Source organism: Papaver somniferum, unplaced genomic scaffold (assembly GCF_003573695.1).
Source record: "Papaver somniferum cultivar HN1 unplaced genomic scaffold, ASM357369v1 unplaced-scaffold_132, whole genome shotgun sequence".
NCBI lineage: Eukaryota > Viridiplantae > Streptophyta > Magnoliopsida > Ranunculales > Papaveraceae > Papaver > Papaver somniferum.
Window position 1 is genome coordinate 2,244,798 of NW_020622381.1, and position 21,245 is coordinate 2,266,042.

General features: G+C 38.2%; 3 protein-coding genes across 6 annotated transcripts; 2 read left to right on the top strand and 1 right to left on the bottom strand.

The window, feature by feature from the left end:
• Window positions 1–1,748: 1,748 nt before the first annotated feature.
• On the top strand, window positions 1,749–4,665 carry LOC113333081 (putative exopolyphosphatase). Its single transcript, XM_026579571.1, has 8 exons — window positions 1,749–2,980; window positions 3,101–3,274; window positions 3,376–3,417; window positions 3,513–3,593; window positions 3,713–3,832; window positions 4,025–4,129; window positions 4,247–4,394; window positions 4,517–4,665. Exons 1-7 carry the CDS (start codon window positions 1,880–1,882, stop codon window positions 4,289–4,291), a joined length of 1,668 nt encoding a protein of 555 aa, XP_026435356.1. The 5' UTR covers window positions 1,749–1,879; the 3' UTR covers window positions 4,292–4,394; window positions 4,517–4,665.
• Window positions 4,666–4,816: 151 nt separating this feature from the next.
• LOC113333082 (heparan-alpha-glucosaminide N-acetyltransferase-like) lies at window positions 4,817–8,535 on the top strand. Of its 2 annotated transcripts, XM_026579572.1 has the most exons (12): window positions 4,817–5,748; window positions 5,904–6,041; window positions 6,123–6,204; window positions 6,281–6,357; window positions 6,470–6,576; window positions 6,655–6,787; window positions 7,019–7,135; window positions 7,223–7,314; window positions 7,491–7,557; window positions 7,739–7,909; window positions 8,037–8,180; window positions 8,308–8,535. In XM_026579572.1, the coding sequence occupies exons 1-12, from the start codon at window positions 5,518–5,520 to the stop codon at window positions 8,446–8,448; spliced, it is 1,500 nt and encodes a 499-aa protein (XP_026435357.1). In that variant the 5' UTR covers window positions 4,817–5,517; the 3' UTR covers window positions 8,449–8,535. The 2 variants fall into 2 exon arrangements, with proteins under 2 accessions (XP_026435357.1, XP_026435358.1); XM_026579573.1 differs by lacking the exon at window positions 7,739–7,909.
• A 1,180-nt stretch (window positions 8,536–9,715) lies between these two features.
• LOC113333066 (protein FAR1-RELATED SEQUENCE 11-like) lies at window positions 9,716–13,850 on the bottom strand. 3 transcript variants are annotated; one of them, XM_026579561.1, is made up of 5 exons: window positions 13,550–13,850; window positions 12,866–12,949; window positions 11,668–12,675; window positions 10,870–11,313; window positions 9,716–10,784 (listed from the first exon to the last, which is right to left on the bottom strand). In XM_026579561.1, the coding sequence occupies exons 3-5, from the start codon at window positions 12,634–12,636 to the stop codon at window positions 9,918–9,920; spliced, it is 2,280 nt and encodes a 759-aa protein (XP_026435346.1). In that variant the 5' UTR covers window positions 12,637–12,675; window positions 12,866–12,949; window positions 13,550–13,850; the 3' UTR covers window positions 9,716–9,917. The 3 variants fall into 3 exon arrangements, with proteins under 3 accessions (XP_026435346.1, XP_026435344.1, XP_026435345.1); XM_026579559.1 differs by having other exon boundaries at window positions 12,866–12,979; XM_026579560.1 differs by having other exon boundaries at window positions 12,866–12,991.
• Window positions 13,851–21,245: the final 7,395 nt, after the last annotated feature.

A 21,245-nucleotide genomic window follows, 5' to 3' on the forward strand; every position in this document is an offset into this window, starting at 1 on the left:
TCATTTTGGCTTTGTCCCCTTTCTGCTTGCTTCGGGTGATGACCGGGGTTGTTCTTGGTGCTTCCTTTGACGAGGCTTTGGACTTTCCTGCTTCCTGCATCTTTTCCATAATGGGTCCTTTTGTCGCTTTCTTTCTGCACAAGGGAATTTCAAACAGCGAGAAACAGAAATGTCCGTGCATATCGGGTTAGTTTGTGAAATACCTTACTCCAAGACAGGGAAAAACTGCCCGATGGCCACAGAGAGAACTCTTAGGGAGGCTCATTCGATTAAAACACATGAGTTAAAATACACGGGCTAAAGTCTTACTAAAAGTGTGGATTCATTGAAGTACGTGGAAACGCGAGAAGATCCCTTTTAAAAATGCCTGTAGATCCTTTGAAAATTTACAAAAACCCACCGGGAAGACATGTCCGTACGAGATCTAAAAAAAAATGTAAATTCATGAATCTAGGTAGTAAATCTTTTAACCAATAAACGAAGATACTGCCGGAACTAACGAAGATAACGGATGCGTTTTTTGAATATGGTAAAATAAATACTGTCAGAGCTAATGAAGCAGAGCAATCATATGCTAGTTTAAGATGAAATCACAGGATAAGATAAATCTTTTACCGGGACGAAGTCCCTGTTTCTAGCGCAAAATTGTGAACACGTAAATCACGAAGGCATCTATATGTTCACAAACAATGTTCGCACTCTAGGTACATACTCGCACTGATGATACAATTGCATTGATTCCTTGGATCAAAACCTTCGGGTTTATCATAGCCTCATCTAATAATATCGCGAGAGGCGTTTACGCAGGGGAAGATAAAGAAAACGAAGTATAAAAGTAAAACTCATGGAGCGTTAGACGAATATAAAGTGCTGAAATGTAAATAAGACTGGGATTTACGTGGTTCAGCACTAGGGCCTACATTCACGGGGTTGTTGTTTCACTATGTATTTGATGATTACAGAGATAGTCGAATGACTTTGGAGTTTACATAGGTCTGTGTATTGTAAATGACAAACTTACACTCACAATCCTTCTCTCTCCTTCTCTCCCTCCTTTTTCAGATCCCCTCACTCTTGGTGGAGAGGGGGTATTTATAGGGTTAGAGTGTGGGACCCATTTCTGAGGGCCGTTGGAACCTTATCTTCTTGTGTTTTGTGTCCATCACGCGTGGATCTTCGCTCATTACTTGATCACGCAGAGTCATCCTCGTTCGTTCCACGGGTTGATCGACACCTATACTGCTCAGAGTGTTTAATGCGGGTAGTTGAGACGCATGCTCGTGTCAGACAAGTGTCTTCTGCCCCTGTCACATCCATGTCAGTTAACCTTCTCTTCACCGTTGATCTTAGTTTCTTTTGGGGATGAGATAAAGTAACTCTTCGGGAGTTATTTGGTGCTCCGCAGTACATCGTGTTTTCGATACATCTTTTAACTTCTGTCCTTAGATTTGTTCGGGCAAAGATCCGACATCGACGGGACGGGCTTCTTAGCTGTGGGCGTGTGTCATCATGTTTTGATGACTTTGTCCGTATGCTCTCCACGTGTCTTCCTATATACACGTGATGATGAAATATGTACACACAATCAAATAAGTAGTTATTCTCCTTCTCTATCTTTATCTCTATTTCTTGCGTTATACTACGAAAACTTTTAATTTTTTTTGACTGGATTACACCAAAAAGTCATTTCTTTATGCGATATATCCAAGCACCCTATGATTCAAAAATAAAATAAAATATCCAAGCACCCTCGTTATCTCCTAGCAAATGAGCTAGGCATCACGTAGGATGTCAACGGTTACCTTCGTTGATTTTCCGCGCCGGTCATAATTTCCCAAACTCCCCAAAAGCAAGCTCAAACCCCAATTTTATACACTACATGGAGATGGATTTATCAAACCCTAAATTTTTAGCGGCAATCGATATGGGAAGCAATTCTTTCAAATTGTTAATAGTCAGAGCAGAATCAAATGGTAAATTCTTAGTAATTGATCATTTCAAAGAACCTGTTGTTCTCGGCCGAGGTATGATTTCAAATTCATCATCTATTTCCCCAGATTCAATAATCAAAGCAACTTTAGCATTAAAAAAATTTAATCAAATATTACAGAAAAACCACAGAATTTACAGTACACAGATTGTTGCCACTTCAGCTGTAAGAGAAGCAGTGAATAGAGGTGAATTTTTATTTAACATTAAAGAGAAATCAGGGTTTGGTGATGATGAAATCAGGGTTTTGTCTGGTGTGGAAGAAGCTAGATTTGTTTATATGGGGATACTTCAGTTTTTACCTGTTTATGATAAAACTGTTTTAGCTATTGATATTGGTGGTGGTTCTACTGAATTTGTTATAGGGAAGTCTGGGAAAGTGTTGTTTTCGATTTCTTTAGAACTAGGGCATGTTAGTTTAACCGATGAATTTGGTAAGGGGGAGAAAATGATTGTTAATTTGCGGAATTATATTCGTTCGGTTATTTACGACTCTGGACTAGTTGAGAAAGTTAAAGAAATTGGGTTTGATATTGCTGTTGGTTCTTCTGGAACGATTAAGTCGATTGAAAAAGCTGTTTCTTTGAGGTATGGTTGTGATTTGAGTGGTTCGGTTGTGGTAAATGCCGGGGAATTTAGTAGAGATTGGAAGTTTAATAAAGAAGAATTGGTTGGTGTTGTTGAGAAGTTGTGTGAAGGTGGAGATGATGATGAGGAGATTAAGAGAAATGGATTTTTTAAGAGACGATCGGAGTTTATACTTGCTGGAGCTGTTTTGTTGTTGGAGATTTTTGAGATTCTTGGGATTAAGGAAATGGAGGTTTCAGAGTATGCTTTAGGAGAAGGAATTATTGCGGAAACACTTGCGAGTTGTTGTGAGGATTATGATATTAAAGCAAATGCTAGGTGGCTTTCTGTTACAAAACTCGCGACGAGGTTTAATACTGACAAGAGAATGAAATTAGCTTCTCTCTCTGTTGGTATTGCTAAGGTACTACTCAACTTTTATCCTTGATGTTAACTTGGTCTAACTTCTTCAATTATTTACCTATTTTGGTTTGAATGAAAAGAAGCACAGGAACCTTTTCTCACTACTAGTGAAATCTTACAGGAAATGTTCAGAGGTTTAAGAAAAAGTGATGGGCTTGCTAATCATCAGTTTTTGGACACAGTCTCATTGGATGAAAAAGATCTTGAGTATCTGGAAGCTGCTTGTTTGCTTCATAACATTGGATTGTTTATTGGTAAAAAGGGGTATCATAAACTTTCACATCGTATTATCAATGTAAGTTTCCCTCACTGATTAGAAGCTCCAGTTACGTCAATGGATAAGATTTCTGTTATTCAACCTTTGGCATGAGTAAGAGAATCTCCTTTTCTGAACAGAACGGTGAGCATCTTCATGGTTATAGTACCGAGGAGGTAGAGGTATGCTACTTATCTTTGAGTACACTTCTTATGTTTTCTGATATTGGTCTATCAGATTTAGCACTTTATGCTGACTGATATTTATATATCTGCAGTTAATAGCACTACTTGCGAGACATCATCGAAAGAAGTTTCCAAAATCTACTCAGGGTTCTCTTGAAGGGTTCCCGAAGGAGGTCTCATATTATGTGTTTTAATCTTTGTATTGTGCTTCAGTATATTGTTGTTTACAATTGTTAGGTTTACAAAGTAGTTTGTCTTATAAAATACTAATTTATTTATATTGCTATTTCAGTTGAAAGAAAAATTCAAAGTCCTCTGTGCGATTTTGCGAATATCAATTGCGGTTCAGCATTGCAAGTTAATGACCTTTCATGGATTGGAAACTTCAAACTGTCAAGAAGTTTTCAAACTGGTATGTGCAAAACTTGAAAATCTACGAAGTAGTTGCACTGGCAGATGGCAAACAGTTCCTTCATTTACCTTTTTCATGAAAATCATCTTTTTAGCAGTTAAGCTAGTATTAGGTATTGCCACTACCTGAGGGGAGTTTTCTGTTATCAGTTAAACATTGCTGTCCAGGGTTGACACTATCGGTTCTTGACAGGTGTTTAATGAGAAAAGCGGTCAATCTCTGCCTCCTGGTGAAGTGAAACTTTCTGCAGAGGATGTGGAGGCTGAACTAAAGTCAGAATTGAATTATTTTCAAGAGGTGAACAGATAAAACTTTTTTTTTTTACATAATGATGGACAGTAAATTTTCAACCGAAATCAAGTTTAGAACAAAAATTCTGCTAATGTCAAATTTGTTTTTGCCTTTCTTCTTCAGGTAGTTAAAATGAAATTACTAATTGCAGTTTCACCGAGCTCGTAAAAACCATCAGCATTATGTACATATACTTCGAAACAAATACTTGTATTGTGTTGTCTTACTCAACTTTGAAAGTCTTTCTTCAGAGGCCAATAAGCAAGTTCAGGTGAGAAGTTTTACAATTACTACCTCCGTTTTTAAAAAAAAAAGAGATTATCTATGTAATAATTACTAATTCAGGTACATAACAACCCGTTAATTTATTATTATTATTTTTCTTGATTGTAGAACCTCTTATTCTGTGGACATAAATCAACTCTAGCGACTGATGTTTTGATTCTCCATGGCACTGCTTGTATCCAGCAAAAAACCCTCAAATGCTAGAATTCACCGCAGAACCGATTTGCAGGTGCTTGATAACCCCATAGTTTACTGCGGAAACCCCAAAAAAATAGGCAAAGTTCACTGCGAAAATTCGCAGATCTTAAATCAGTGCGAGGTTCCACTGAAATCTGCATTTGCAGCTCTGGATAAAAAGCTGAGATGTTACTTGAACTTGTAAGCTTAAGTTTCGATGCTGTTTGTTGTTGCTGCTTATGTTGTACTCCCTCCGTTTTTTGGAAAAGAGTTACCATCACTTTTTCATCAGAAACAGAGGTAATACATGTGTAACAGGTGCTGCTGTATCATAATTCCAAGTGTATATATATCTCACATGAATGGAAAATATAGATGTGTTGCTTGATTAAAGATTGACACAGAGAGGGAGATGTCTGAACTCCGGGGTGATGTTAGATTGGATGATGAAGTTCATCTTCCCCCTTTCCAGTTGTACAACTTCTTCTCTGTGTATTGTCGTAGGTAAAGATGATAGAAGACAGTGGTCTCAAAAGAAAAAAGTTGTTCATTCAATTTAATTCCTGTATGAAGCTGATTGATAAATTAAGCCCCTTTTCTCTGATCAGCTTTACGACTGGGATAGAGTTCATCTTCAAGAATGACCATCACCACTGCAAATACAAGATGATGAATTCAATTCCCACAGCAGAATTACCATGTATGGAGTTTCCCAGTTAAGGGTGTCAGCCAAGCGTAAGAATCCCAAAATTTTAGAAGAACTTGGATGGAAATATAATGTCCAAAAGGACTTTGTATAAAGTTTCGAAGGGGCTGTTAGGTAGGCAAAAGACCATTTTGACCCCAACAAAAGCTCCAACTGAAAGTGTGAGACAGAGAGAGAGAGAGAGAGAGTCAGAGAGAGAGAGAGAGAGAGAGAGAGAGTCAGAGAGATGGAGAGCTCAGTTGGTGTGCGTACAGAAGTAGAAGAAGAACGAAAACCTCTTCTTCAACAGCAACAAAATTCATACAGAAATTCCAACGAGCCAGAAGAAGAAGAGAATTCATCATCATCACTCATAACAATTGAACAACCAGAAGAAGAAACTGTAAAACCCATCATCTCTAATGATCAAAATCAACGTCTGGTGTCTCTTGATGTCTTCCGAGGTCTTACTATTGCGGTAAAACACAAACCCATACTTTAATTTCCTAAGTTTCTCTTTATTTCTGCTCAAATTTCACTTCAAATTTACTTCCTTTTTTCTTAGTTCACTATAACTTTCATTTCAAAGATAGTTAACTTGACTTTAGACTTTGAACTTTCCCTTTTGAACAGTTAATGATTTTAGTTGATGATGCTGGAGGTGCGTTTCCATCGATAAATCATTCTCCGTGGTTTGGTGTAACACTTGCTGATTTCGTCATGCCATTTTTCCTCTTTGGTGTTGGTGTTTCTATCACCTTTGTTTTTAAGGTACCTCCAAACATATTTTTTTTAATCATAAATTGTTTTGGCATTCTATTTGGTTTGTAATGTACTTTTAACATCATGTAGAGAATACCTAACAAAAAGACTGCAACTGAGAAGGTTATCACAAGGACAATTAAGCTATTTCTCTTGGGTTTGGTGTTACAAGGTACTGTATGCACTTTAAAGTTGTTGCGTTGTTTGTTGGAAATTTGACACTGAACTACTACTTTACGTACTTTTAGGTGGATACTTTCACGGGCGCAATCATCTGACATATGGGGTTGACATAGACCGTATACGATGGCTTGGTGTGCTACAGGTATGATTCTTAACTATGTGAGCTTCGTCAGACTGTTTCATTTGGCATTTGCAGTTTACGTGTGGTGTTAGCGGTTTTTTCTAACACTCAGGAATTGTGTTTGTATTTTCAGAGGATAGCGATTGGATATTTTCTAGCTGCGATTTCAGAAATATGGCTTGTTGGCAATGGTGTAGTGGATTCTGCAGTGTCATTTGTGAAGAAATACATCATTCAATGGTTTGTAAATGAGGTTTTTTATTGACTCGGTGTTTTAGATTTAGGGAAGAAGGTGCTAACTTTTACTTTATTGTGCAGGATGTTTGCCGTCTTACTTTGCTCTTTGTACGTTGGTTTGCTGTACGGATTTTATGTTCCCAACTGGGAATTTAAAAGTCCAATCACAAATCTCAACTCGTCAGTGACAAACTACAGCTCTGGTAATCAAATGGTGAGCTATAATCTCCACAAGTACTTTAGAAGATAAGTTAAGTAAGTCAAATAATGAGTTTGGTATATCTAAAATTCAAGTGACGGATGGATCTTTGAGTCAACAGTGCGAGTCTTGAACTTACCAATGTTCCTATGAATTCTTGCAGTACATATATATGACAATTTTATGATGCAAGGTTTATTTAATGTAATTCACGCATGTTTGGGTATACCTCTTTGTGGTTATTAGGTGAATTGCAATGTGAGAGGAAGTCTTGAACCTCCTTGTAATGCAGTTGGTTTAATTGATCGAATTCTTTTGGGTGAAAAGCACCTTTATCAGCACCCTGTATATCGACGGACAAAGGTTAGTTTATTCTCATTTCTTTCTGAAAAATAAATTTTTAGTCCTTCAGACAAGTTAATTATCTTTCCCTATTTATTGTTTTTGCAGGAATGCAGCGTTAACTCTCCAGATTACGGGTCACTTCCACCAAACTCACCTGGGTGGTGCCTTGCTCCATTTGACCCAGAGGGCATCTTGAGGTTAGTTATATGTGTTCTGAAGTGAACATTTATGCTCTTTGGAATTCCTGCTAAACTGCAGTTCTTGTGTTGGAGCAGTTCGTTTAAGATAACATGTAGAAATGTCTTTTCGGTGTTTCTTTTATTTCTCTCTAGACGTTTCATTCCTAACATTTACTTTATTGGTAAATTTTTAGTTCATTGATGGCCGCAGTAACTTGTTTCATTGGGTTGTACTATGGACACATAATTGTGCATTCTAAGGTATTACTCTTATCTGGTTGTGCACAAATCATGTTTTTCATTTAAAGACAAAATTTTCTAGTATGTATGAAAAAATTGCTGGAGTCTTCTACAGTTGTTGTGTAAAAAATTTGTGGCTATTTTTTTTCCTGATCCAAAACAACTTTTCAGCCTTAACTTAAATGAGGTCTTCTCTGAACAGAATCATACACACAGGATTCTCTTCTGGTCTGCATCTTACTTGCCCATACTTCTAACTGGATATGTTATGGAGATGCTAGGTATGCCTGTGAGTAAACCATTGTACACACTGAGCTATATGTGCATTACAGCAGGAGCATCAGGACTCATCTTGACCATTATTTATTACATTGTGAGTTCAAATCCACCAAAATCATCGCTGCATTCGTTTTAAATTTTGATTGATGTGCTAATCTCCAAGCTTTACATGCCTTATCACCTACCATTTTTGTGATGTAAAAAGGATTTTGTTTGTGCAGGTTGATGTCAAAAAATACAGAAGACCGACTTTGTTGTTGCAGTGGATGGGGATGAATGCACTCATTGTTTATGCTTTAGCTGCATGTGAACTATTTCCTGCACTCATTCAAGGATTATATTGGCGCTCGCCTGAAAACAACCTTGTATGCATCTGATTCCTTGTTAGTTAGTTCTTTAATTTTCTCTGGTAAAAGCTCACTTAGTGCCAGTTTTTCCCTGTTCAAGTTCACATATTATCCAGTTATCTTAAATGGGTTATTTGAATTGCAGGTCAACGCTACAGAATCATTATTGCAGATGGTATTTCAATCTAAGAGATGGGGTACTCTAGTTTTTGTATTGGTTGAGATTGTATTTTGGTGTCTTTTTGCAGGTTACCTCCACCTAAGAGGCATATATGTAAAACTATAGCCTGTTGTTGCTATACTAACCACATTTATATAATGCCCTTACATGTAATGAAAATACAGTCTTCTCCAAAAACACTGATTTGTTTAAGTCTGTATTTGTTTCATAGAAATCTTTCATCTTGGGTATCGTGTAACTGGCACTGAATGTTATGCCATGGTCGGAGGCTTGTTTACCCCTTACCAACATTTTGTGTGTGTGCCGGATACATGAATTTCTGACTATGCCCTAGAATGCAGTTCAATCTCTTTAATGTTGCTCAGGTATATACCTCTTTAAGGTGAGGTGAGCTTCCTGTAGCAGCAGGCTTTCAGGTTGTAATGTGGACAGCTTTCAGGGTCGGGAGGCTGATGCAGTGACAAAATCAATGGCCTGCCATGCGCTAGCTTTAAGTTTCAGATAGTTATCTTTATTCTTACAGGTCATTGCATTATTAGGATAAAATACCAGCATGTATAAGGTGGTCATGGTCCTCACATACACACCTTCAAGTTTCTTTCATGACTGGTGCCGACACATCAGCCTCAAGGATTTCCAAATAGTCTAATTGCTTCGCCCAAAAGTTAACAGAGATTCTCATCCAGCTGAACAGGAAAAGGTGGAAGAATGATACTTCAGTAGGATAGCCAAGTTACGTGGTTAAAGATTTAAGCTGCATGATGAACACTTTCCCCTGTTTCCATTTATTTTCTTCCTTTATGAGATGCTTTTCTCATGCCTTTACACCCTCCCTCAGAAATGAATCGTTTTCACTGAACCCTATAAGAAATCATACTTCACCTAGTGATGCCCAACTTCACCACAAGATATTACTCACTTTCTCCTTGCATCAACTGACGACTGACTTCAGCCAAACATCGGCTTATCTAATGGCATCTAAGAAAGAAAATACCTAAATTACGACCACGCACATGAACGATGACCGAGAAGAAGGTGAAACTGAAAGATCGCTGAATATCGAAGCTACACAACAATCCCATACCGGAAAAGCCATTGCACAAAGAGCACTTTATGGGTCTAATCGCCGTAGAACCGGAAGCAGAAAGGGGGTGAAAAATGATACTACCCGTTCGTCGTCCAGCAGGTTAAGTAAGGTCTCATTCGCTGATAACAGTTAACACGGACAGGTAGTGCATTTAACCTAGTTGTAGTTCGTATTATGAAGGCCTAATAGAACAATTCCATTGAAGAAGATGAAGATCATAGAAGTGATGGTTTAAAAAATAAGTCCAACTGTACTTGTAAATACTATTAAGCAATATATAGGAAATGTGAGACAAAAAAGCATATATCATTGCATGAGACAAAAAAGCTTATATCATTGCATTCATTTTTCATTGCATTTGAATAGGTTGAGAATTTCTGTGTTGGTGCAAGATCATTGTGGGTTTTGGGGAGCAAAAGGTTGGTGAATGAAGATTCATCACTACATAGTTACTACTGTAAATGATCGACCAAAATCAAACTCTTACCTACAAGAACCCAAGGCCATCCACATTCAAGCCTTCACCTCCCATCATTGGACAATCAGTAGCATCAAGCCCAAACTGCCAATAACAGGGAACAGAACGTCTTCGTTTTCTACAGAAGTCATGTCCATCCTTCTGCCATCTTTCTTTCAACTTCTCTGATATTATAGGAGATTCATGAGTATTCCCAGCAGTAAAGCTCTGAACAATACCATCTGAATCTTCCACTTCAGGTAGAATCAATGAATCTGATGGACTATCGTTAATGACATCAGTTAAATCATGTGAAGACGATCTAGGAAATTCCTTAATGCTAGATAATACCATAGATATTCCTTGGCATGCAACTTCTAAGCGCTCTGTTCCAACTGACTCAGCAAGAAGTGTTGAAACCATAGACTGCAACGTCTGAAATTTCTCTCCATGTTCCATATCTGAAGTAGCTAGATTAGATTTCATTGAAGAAGACAGGCTGAAAATACGCCAACGACTGGGTAGATATTGGTCCGGAATGTTAAAACAGTTATTTGTTGAGAGGACATGAAGAACATGTCTACAAACAATGCCAGAAAACTCAAATTGACGGCAACTGCAGCTAATGTGGTCTTCAGTGGGGACCCAGATAACTTTGCACCCTCCATCTATCTGGCTATGGTGCCTCACATGAAAACAACCTTCCTCTATCTGGAATGATGCATACTGTGGAGCTAAAACAATCTCTTCTTGGAGTTTACTGAAAGCATAAGGTGTAAGAACACTAGCAGCATGTGATTCAATAGGTGATCCTGTTTTTAGATTTACTTTGCGGAGCTTTCTTTGCATTTTTTGTTTCATTCCCGCATGATCTCTAAACTCAGCAATAACCCCCACCTGCAGTATAAAAAGTTGAACAAGGTAAGCTTTTAATCAGTAATATTAAGTTTAAATCAGGTTTAAAATTTTATAACCACCATACTTGATGTACAAATTGAGTAAGTTGAGACTGTGCGTTTAAGAAACATTGGATGAAGGTATTTATCGAGTCTGATTGGGCTGTGCTTGTCAATCCTGCGAAAAAATAACGCCTCAAGTATGATAATGCCCAGTACGACCTTAATGCATATAAGCTAACAACATGCTTATTCTCATGAAGCTGATATGCATTAACCATCTCCTGCCATCCCACCTCAAAGTCCTCCGCTGTTTCCAAATTATAGAGCCGATGAAACTCAGCTTTCCAGTTATCATAGTGAGACCCAAGAAGTACAGAAAACCAATCTGAGAACTTTGCGATGATGTGCCAGATGCAAAAAGCGTGTTTGGTAGTCGGCAGTTCCGTGGCAATTGCCTCTTTCAGCCACATATTTTGGTCAGTCAAGATGGTTTGTGGAGCCTTCCCTTTCATAAACCCCAAAAATGCCTGTGAAAAATACAAGTATAATTAGGCATGAAAAGCATTTCGGATCAAACTAAAAATTTGACAGATGATGAGATATCTTTATCATCTTCAATGGACTATCCCTCACACACTACATGCACTTCCCAAAATCATTTCTTCGGATTGTTAAATTAGTCTACAGCTTCCTGACTAAAGGATAGGGAAGAATCAAGATGGAAAGTTTACATGTCTAACCAAACTATACATAGACATGTAATGGGCCTTTCTTACTTTCTCTTTCTATCTCGTTCGGGTTGATTGTGAATGTATAACCTGTACGAACAATTGAGTGAATTGACTTTGCGAATGAAGTATGATTCTAAAAAAGCAGATTACCTTCAACGCCCATGAGAAAGATTGCATATTCTCATCCCTTAGAAGTACACAACCAAAAAAACAGTTCATTCCATGATTGTCTACTCCAACCCAGATTCCTACAGACATATCATAGGCATCCAAGCGATGGGTTGTATCAAAAACCACAGCATCTCCAAAGGCCTCATATGATCGAAGAGATGAAGAATAAGACCAGGCAATGTGCTCTAATCTGTTATGCACATCAATCTTGTAATCATATTTAAAGTCAGGACTTTCATCCTTGATGTTCTTACACATTGCAAGAAGGTCAATAGCATCATTATCTCGATCGACGTTTCTGAATGACTGCAATAGGTTTCTTACATCTATCTCCGTGAAAGGTAAGCAACCTAGCTTTAAACCTTTCTCTAGCTCCATCAATCTTAGCATTTGTCGCACAGACATCCCAGCTTTTGCAAACATGCAGATGCGAGTCTTGTCATCTGCAGATATGATACAATATGCAGGAAGAAGACCCACTTCACTTGACTTCAACAGTTCATGGTTATGCGTGTTACTAAAGCCTGTAATTCGCCACTCAGGGACATCAAAATCAGCCCTTTTAACTATCCGCATGTAGGCTAGACAACCACAACGGGACGATTTCCTGTTCCTTTGTAGTTTTCCATCATCTGATGGTTTCATTTGTGGATAGCCACCACAATGGCAGGTAAAATCCCTCCTCGTTACTCCCCTCCCAACTCCATCTTTCCCTCTAGTACGATGACGTCTGATTGAAAAACCACATTGCTTTGCAAAGCTGCAGTAGAATTCATATGCAGCATCTTGAGAAACAAATCTTTGTCCAATAAATGGAACAAGGTTCACGGAAGTTTGATGAGATAAAATTGTGTTTTCGGGTATTTCCTCTACAGTACTAGCATCATCTGGCGACATATCTGTGCCATTCTCAGAAGTTTCCATCAACAGACTTGTTCCTTCAGACATTCTTTCCACAAAAGATAGTTGAGATTTCAAATATAATACCTGAACACAACATGAACATTTCAGAACACAGAATCTCAGCTTAAAAGTATATATGAAGCAACAGCGAAACTGTAAAATGTATCACAAGGCAGCCTCTCAGCCATGAAGCTTGACTTATATTATGAGACTTTAACATAGGCAAAAATATGGACTAAACTGCATCCATGACAGCTTAGGGGAAAAAAATTACCTCAAACCAAACTGTGTCGTAATGCCTTCTCTCTCGATCAGATAGAATGTTTTATGAATGCCTTTACAAAACTCTAACGCTTCACTGTAACCAACATTTTTGTCAGGAAAATACCTGGCCAACAATCTCAAAGAAAAGGAATTATAATTAATCTCTCGCAAGAGATAAGTAAGGATTGTTTTAGCTTTCCTACAAGTGGTCTTAACTGATACATAGACAAATACTCAATTCCAGAAAAATCCTACAGTCTATACCTGACAATGGCAACATCTACATGCTTTGCCACAGTCAAATTAAGTGTTCATAATGGTTCATACATACATTAAGAACTATGCAAAACACAAAATTCAATAAAAAAATGGGGCAACACAGTATCAAATTTGAATCAAAATGGGGCATGCTTGAGAGCTAACTTCCTACATGCAGTTTTGATCCCCAAATTATTTGAATCCCTAGAAACTCCCAATACTTCATATGGATATTTCCTAGTTCCAAATGAGGTTTTCCATCAAAAATAAAACAAGAAGTTAGATTCAAATCATTCCTAACGAATATCACCAAATTACAAACAATAATTGAAATTTTAATATACAAATTAAATAAAATCCATTGCATACATCAACTCAGAAAATAAAAAACCCTAATTCTAATTGGAATTCTATTGATTAAAAAAATTCTACGTACCAGTTTGATATTGTAAACACTAATAACGACCAATAACGAATCAGGCGGGGGAAATGGTAAAATGGGAGTAACGCGCATCCATGGAGTTAAAGATAATTGTTCATATGGCAGTTGAGCTATTGTGCGCTAAATCTAAATACAAGGTTATCAAGCGCATACTTGATTATTGACCGTTGGAATCACCTGCTAACCACACACCGTTTCCAGTAGGTCCATTCTTAGTGTGTTTTGACCGGAGAAATGGTAGTGATCGACTGACCGCAAGAAGTTTTTACCGATTTAGATTATTTATCTTTTTTAAAGAGAAAAGAGCTCCACTGTATAAAAGGACCTGAACGGATACAAGAAGGTGGAGAATCAACATTCCACCACATATTTACATTTTCATGTGTAACATGTTCGCATAACATATATGCCAAATTGTTCGCACTTTTAGGAACCGAAACAAAGTTTATATCAGTGAGAGAAGTGGATAAATCTCTAACTTCCAAAATCACATACCTAATACTCCAGGGAATGTCAGAACCATCACCAAGCACAGCAGTAGTACATTGAGAGCATCACCTTCTATTATTACTTTGGTTACACCAAATCTTTTACCCAGTTCAACTCCCAGTTTACAGGCCATAGATTCCGCTAATAAGGAAGAAGTAGAATCAAAAGTGCTGGTAACACAACCCAGAAACATACCATTATGGTCCATAGCAATTGCACCCGCAACACCATTATTTGGAATGAAAGTTGCGTCAACATTGATCTTAATAAAGGGGTGAGAAGGAGGAGACCAGTCCGATTGTCGATGACCCTGTAAATCAGTTGCAGAACTTTCTGATACATCATGGGAACACAAGCCAAAGTCATGAGTTGCATTTTTGATAATTAGGGTTTTTGAGAAAGTAGCCTGTGAGAAGACAATAGCCGATTTAGAAATAAATTATCTTTTATGTTGTAAGTTTTTTAGTCCTTTCTCGTTCCAAGAGTCAAATAGCCGGAAATATTAGGATGTGTGCTACTTAGGATGAAGTTCTAAGCTTTTGGCCGTTAATAATTCAGGTATCCCATGTTTTAGGGCATACTGAATAAAGACAAAAACGGGTGTTGATGGTGGTTTTTAGCTTAGGGTTAAAATCGTAAAACTGTACATCTGACATGACGTCACTATGACCATTAGCACATTTATTGAATCAATCAGCATGCCTACGTAAGAATTAACGGGGTACCTTTTTTTTACATGGGTCATGTTTCACGGCCACCCTTCAATCCTAGATGCAAATCCTAGCCGTCCAAGGTCGCCAAACAACGCATGGGAACCTTTGGCCCAAAACCCTAGTTTTGGCCACGCCAAATCGCGCCAAGGCATGCCATGCCACATGTGTCAATGGCATGCCCACCACATTTCCGCGCCATACCATGCCGACCTTCCCTATGCGGCTACCAAAAACGAAGGCGTGCGACGATCAACGATCACCCTTCAATCCTAGATGCAAATCCTAGCCGTCCAAGGTCGCCAAACAACGCATGGTAACTTTTGGCCCAAAACCCTAGTTTTGGCCACGCCAAGGCATGCCATGCCACATGTGCCAATGACATGCCCACCACCTTGTCGCGTCATACCATGCCGGCCTTCCCTATGCGGCTGCCAAAAACGAAGGCGTGCGACAATCAACGGCCACCATTCAATCCTAGATGCAAATCCTAGCCGTCCAAGGCCGCCAAACAACGCATGGTAACCTTTGGCCCAAAATCCTAGTTTTGGCCACGCCAAACCGCGCCAAGGCATGCCATGTCACATGTGCCAATGGCATGCCAACCACCTTGCCGCGCCATACCATGCCGGCTTTCCCTATGCGGCTACCAAAAACGAAGGCGTGCGACGATCAACGACCACCCTTCCATCCTAGATGTGAATCCTAGCCATCCAAGGTTGCCAAACAACGCATGGTAACCTTTGGCCCCAAACCCTAGTTTTGGCCACGCCAAACCGCGCCAAGGCATACCATGCAATGGCATGCCAACCACCTCGCCGCGCCACGCCATACCGGCCTTCCCTATGTGGCTCCCAAAACGAAGGCCTGCAACAATCAACGACCACTTTTTCATCTAAGGTGCAGATCTTAGCCGTCCAAGGTTACCAGCTAACGCATGGAAACCTTTAGCCCTAGTTGGTCGCGCCTAAACAAAGCCAAAACCATAACTTTTGGCCGCGTCTAAACTAGGCCATATTAAAGCCATATTGATCATGCTTTCATGCCACTGGCTACCAAACGAAGGGTTGCAATAATCAACAGCTACCTTTCCTCTTAAGATGCAAAATCTCGACCGGCGAAGGTCACCACTGAGCCGGCAAGTATCCCAATCTCAACTTGCCAGATAACAACAATGTGCTACATGTTTTCCCTGAAAACACTCGAGACATCAACACATGTCACAAACTGGGGGATACTCATTGGGTATTAGTTTGGCGGTTTACAGCGTGCGGCGTACACTACGCCCGTTATAAGAAAGTGTCATAAGGATGAGGCGGTTAGTAAATACAGGGAGTAATGGTGAAACGCTTTCTTTTATAGAACACCAATTCCAGGCGTTACCGTTTACCACCTCCTCCCATTTACTCACCCGTTTTCCATTTCTTAATGAGACCAGAGTACGTTTCACTTCGACTTGTATAAATAGGCATTACCTATTTCCACCGAACAACAGGTTCAGGTCAGGAGCATACAACACTCAGAAAACATTTTCTAGCTTTCCATTTGCTAGCTTCCCACTTTATGATACAAGTCGTAGAAAACAACTACTCTTCCAGAATCAACTATTCTAGTCTCAACACTTTCTTCGCTTCCCTCCCCAAAACTAACCCTTCTCCTTCACTTTGTGACCGAAGCAAGTATGGAACGACCATTTCTTGGTTTAGGCCGGATTTGTACAGATTGATCTCTCGAATATAAAGTACTCCCTTGCAGTACATTGTTTAGGGTTTAAATTCGTTTCTCACCCATACACCCGAAATTACCAAAATCAGCAGAAACCGTTTTCACCCTCAAACAACAGGTTGGAAATAATAAAATCAAAAGCCCCTTAACCAAATATTTTCGATAATGAAAAATCTGCCCTTTTAGTATTAGTGTTAATAATTTTGATTAGTTATTAATAATCTTGATTAGTGATTAATGATCTTGATTAGTGATTAAGATAATTTAGTTATAAAAGTTGAGTGTAGATGAAAAATTTTGAGGAGGAAAAAAAAAGTTAGGTTTTTTTTTGAGAAGGAGAGGGTGAGTTTGAGAAAAAAAAATTGTATCTTGATTCAACGGATGAGGAGGGTCATTCTTCATCTAAAATACGTAGGAAAACACATATCAACTACAACAATGATCCAGAAATGGCTGATTTCTTAGATTATGAGAATGATTTTACACAAACTCAAGCACAAACTCAAACTCAAGGTGATGATTTTTATGAGACAAATCTAGATGATGAATACATATATGAGGAACCCAATGCTTCTAATACACAGGTACACTTCTATCTTATGTTAAATCTCACTTTTGTAGCTTAAAATCATCAAAAGTTTGTGTTAGAGCATTGCTCGGTCGAACTCGCAAGTGTTGCTATCTCAAGCTTGTTGTCAAGTTTAGTTGCCAAAACTATAAGTCTTAATTTCTAGTCTACTTATAGCTAAGTCTCGGACTAGGATAGAAAGTGTAGTTGAGATCTAGACTCCATGGCGATCATCATACAAAGACGAAGAACTACTCAAGGAACTGGTGGAACTTCATCGACTAAAAGGTATGTTGAGACTTGAACTTATCTATCACTCAAAAGTCTATCTACTCTATCTCCTATCTTGAGACAACAGTCGTATTGCTATATAGACTTTGATTATACACATTTGCTATTTCGAGCCGAGTTTATCTCGCTTATCTATTTCTCGAAATATGTGTTGGTAAGCTTGCGCTTTGGCCAAATTCATCTTTACTAGTGACGAAAGTCATATTAAGTTTCAATTACTTGAAAATTGCTTTGACGAAAAATGGTTTGTGAACAACAACTATATAACGTCCTCTAAAAAATGTTTCAATGATTGAAATGAGAGTTTAGAATATATAACCATGGTTGGATATAAACATTGTGTGGTAACTCATAGGTGTGTAAGTCATTAGTCCTTGAACCAAAGTATGCGTACTTTGCTGCTCAGGAAAACCGGAACTAAAGTCCTCGTACCAGTAGGCGCACTATCGGAAGTTCACATCCCGTGAATTTCTGCTGGAGTTTGTGAACCGAAAACAAACTTATTCTGGGTACTTAAGTCCGCGTACCAGTATGTGTACTTAAGTTAGTTATTTTCTAAAAACAATTATTCGTGAACTTAAACATATATAAACTACGGAATGCATATTTTCAAACTGTGGCTATAAAGTTCATGAATCGATTCGAGTGAATCAAATAGTTTTTGCTTCGATTGTGTCTTGTATACTTCTATAAGATCTAAGCAACTGAACAACTCTCTAACTAGTTCATTTGAGTCATTTGAACTAGTTGTGGTAAAGAAGAATAGGGTTGAAATGAAAGTGCTCATATGGCTAACCATTTGGTTAACTACTTTTGAACCAACTAGATGTACATGTTTGGGTACGGTTATACAAACCTAAATAAACGTGCATTTCATTTGTGTGTAACAAGCTAAGTTTCGATCTAACAGTTGAAAGATATTAGCTTGAATCTAATCAGGTTTTCATCTAACGGTGAATATTGAATGCTTCGTTACTAAGCTAACATTGATTGCAAACCCTGATTTGAAAGACTATATAAAGGAGAACTCTAGCAACTGGGAAACCTAATCCCCACACCTCTTGTGTGATACTAGTTGTATTAGCTAGAGTCGATTCTCCTTTAACCTTAGGTTTCTATCGAGATCCTGTAGGTTAACGACTTGAAGACTTCATTGGGATTGTGAAGCCAGACCGATACTACTTTTCTTGTAGTTGTGTGATCTGATCTTGATGTTTCTATCGTATTTGAGTACAATCGTAAGATTGGCTAGAGATTTATTTATCCAATAGGCAAGATATAAAAGAAGTCACAAACATCTTCGTCTCATCGTTTGTGATTCCGCAATATTTTCTTTCGCTAGTCGATTAAGATTATTGTGAGGTGATTGATAATTCTAGGCTGTTCTTCGGGAATATAAGTCCGGGTTATCAATTGGTTCATGTTCACCTTGATTTATCAAAAGACGGAACAAAAACTCGTAGGTATTTATGTGGGAGACAAATTTATCTATTACCGTAGACTTTTTTGTGTGATACAAATTTGTTTATTAAAGTCTTCGACTTTGGGTCGTAGGAAATCTTAGTTGTGGGTGAGATCATCTAAGGGAATCAAGTGCGTAGTATCCTGCTGGGATCAGAGACTTAAGGAGCGCAACTGTACCTTGGATCAGTGTGAGATTGATTGGGGTTCAACTACAGTCCATACCGAAGTTAGTTTGTAGTAGGCTAGTGTCTGTAGCGGCTTAATACAGTGTGTGTTCAGTCTGGACTAGGTCCCGGGGTTTTTCTGCATTTTCGGTTTCCTCGTTAATAAAACTTATGGTGTCTGTGTTATTTCTTTTCCGCATTATATTTTGTTATATAATTGAAATATCACAGGTTGTGCGTTGAATCTATCAATTGGGAAATCCAACCTTTGGTTGTTGATTGAAATTGATTGATCCTTGAACATTGGTCTTTGGTACCGTTCAAGTGATTTCTCTTGTATTCAATTAGACTCGCAGATTTCTATTTGCTTGAGTAAGTATTGAATCGAGAAAGTGAGGTATAACTCTTTGATATAATTTTATTAAGATTGAGTCTGACTGTCTAGTTGATTCTCTTAAACGTATATTGGAGTTAGTCCATACAGATTGCTAAGCGAAATATTGGGTGTGGTTGTTAGACCCCCGCCTTTTCAATTGGTATCAAAGCAGGCAAACACGTTTAAAGACCTTATAAGTCTGTGTTTGTAGCGATCTGATTATATGGACAGTAATCTCTCTGATAACGCAACATCAGATCAAAGTTCCCCTGAGATGTTTCGAAATCCTGAGACATCGAAGAAATCTCCTGTTTCTGCCTCTTTGTCTGAATCTGACTTTAACTGGGAAAAGTCTCTTGATGAACAGTTGGATGATCTTTCAGATGAGAGTGATTCAGAAGAAGGACAAACTATTGATGAGGAAGTCTCTCAATATATCAAACTGTTTGACCGTGATTTGAAAGAAAAGAAGTCAACATCTTGATTGAGAAAATATTTGTCACCCCTCTGTCAAGAAAGCAGAAAGATGAGAAAACTCTTTAAAGGTTATGATTGTGCATATAAACTGTTACAATATACCGTTAAAGATCGAGATGAAGACTTACACTCAAAAAGGTCCGAGTGTGACAAACTTCTTCAAAATCTCTTTGTGTTGAAAGAAAGACTTGCAGAATCTGAAACAAGATATGACTCTCAACAAAAATGTTTTAATGACAGAGAACTCAGTCTCCTCGCCAGAGAAAACTCGTTGGAGACTGATCTTGTTGCTGCTCTTAATAAGGTAAAATCACTGGAAGAAAATCTGAAAAGATTTAATTCTAGCTCTACAAAATTATCTTCTATGCTTGGAGTATGTAAAGAACATTGTGATACACGTGGTCTTGGCTATAAGGTAATAGACGCTCCAAGTACTGGTAAGATTAATTTTGTTCATGCTAATGAAAACTCTTCATGTGAAAAAACTTTTCAAGCAGTAGACAGTCTTAGGAACAAGGATTGTCCTCCTTCAAAATTAACTCGCATGAGAACAGTCAAGAACAAATCCTTTAACTGCTATTATTGCGGAAATAAAGGACATCTTGAACGAAGATGTCATTTTCGAATGAGGAATGAGAAACTTCATAACATTCTTTAATGGATGTCTAAAGAAGTAATTAAACCTTTCTCTCACATTACTGGAGTAAAAGGCAATGCCTATAATCAAGAGAAATGCTGTGATGAGTCATCTCTAGATTATGATGTTAGGACAAAAAATGCCTACAATTGTAAAAGGAAGAATGTCAGGTGGACAACCGACTCTTTAAATTACTCTGGGAAGAGAAAAAGGCATAGGAGAAAGAACGAAAAGCCAAACTCCTTATCTCCTTCTAAAGAAGACAGTGAACCCTAGGTGTCTGCTCCAGATTCCATTCATATAAATAATCGAGTCTCGGAGCTCAAGATCAGCATAAACAGACTCAAACGGAGCATCAAAAAGGCAAGGAAAGCGGCAGGTTCAGGTATTCCTTGTCCTCATCTGGTTAAATCTCTTCCTACTAATCCTAGTGATTTTTATGAAAATCTTCAAAAAGTAAAGAGAGAAGAAGTCAATATGCTTGATGAGAAAAAAGCTCATCAAAATACAACATGACTACTCAATATAGCATCCTTCTTGTAATATGGAAGGATGCTTATAATTCTCAAGAAACTTGTATGTCTTGAGAAAGTAGTTGTTGTTATATTTCTGTTCTTTTACAAAACGATGATTATTAAACTGTTGAGCCTTGCTCCAGTACTTTACATGATGAAATGTTTAGTTTCACTCTTGAGAATAATTTCTTGTTGATTGCCTTGATTTTCAACGATTCTCTTATGTTCTCTTGAACTAAGAAGGTCATCCCTTGTTTAGAATGATTCTTGAGTT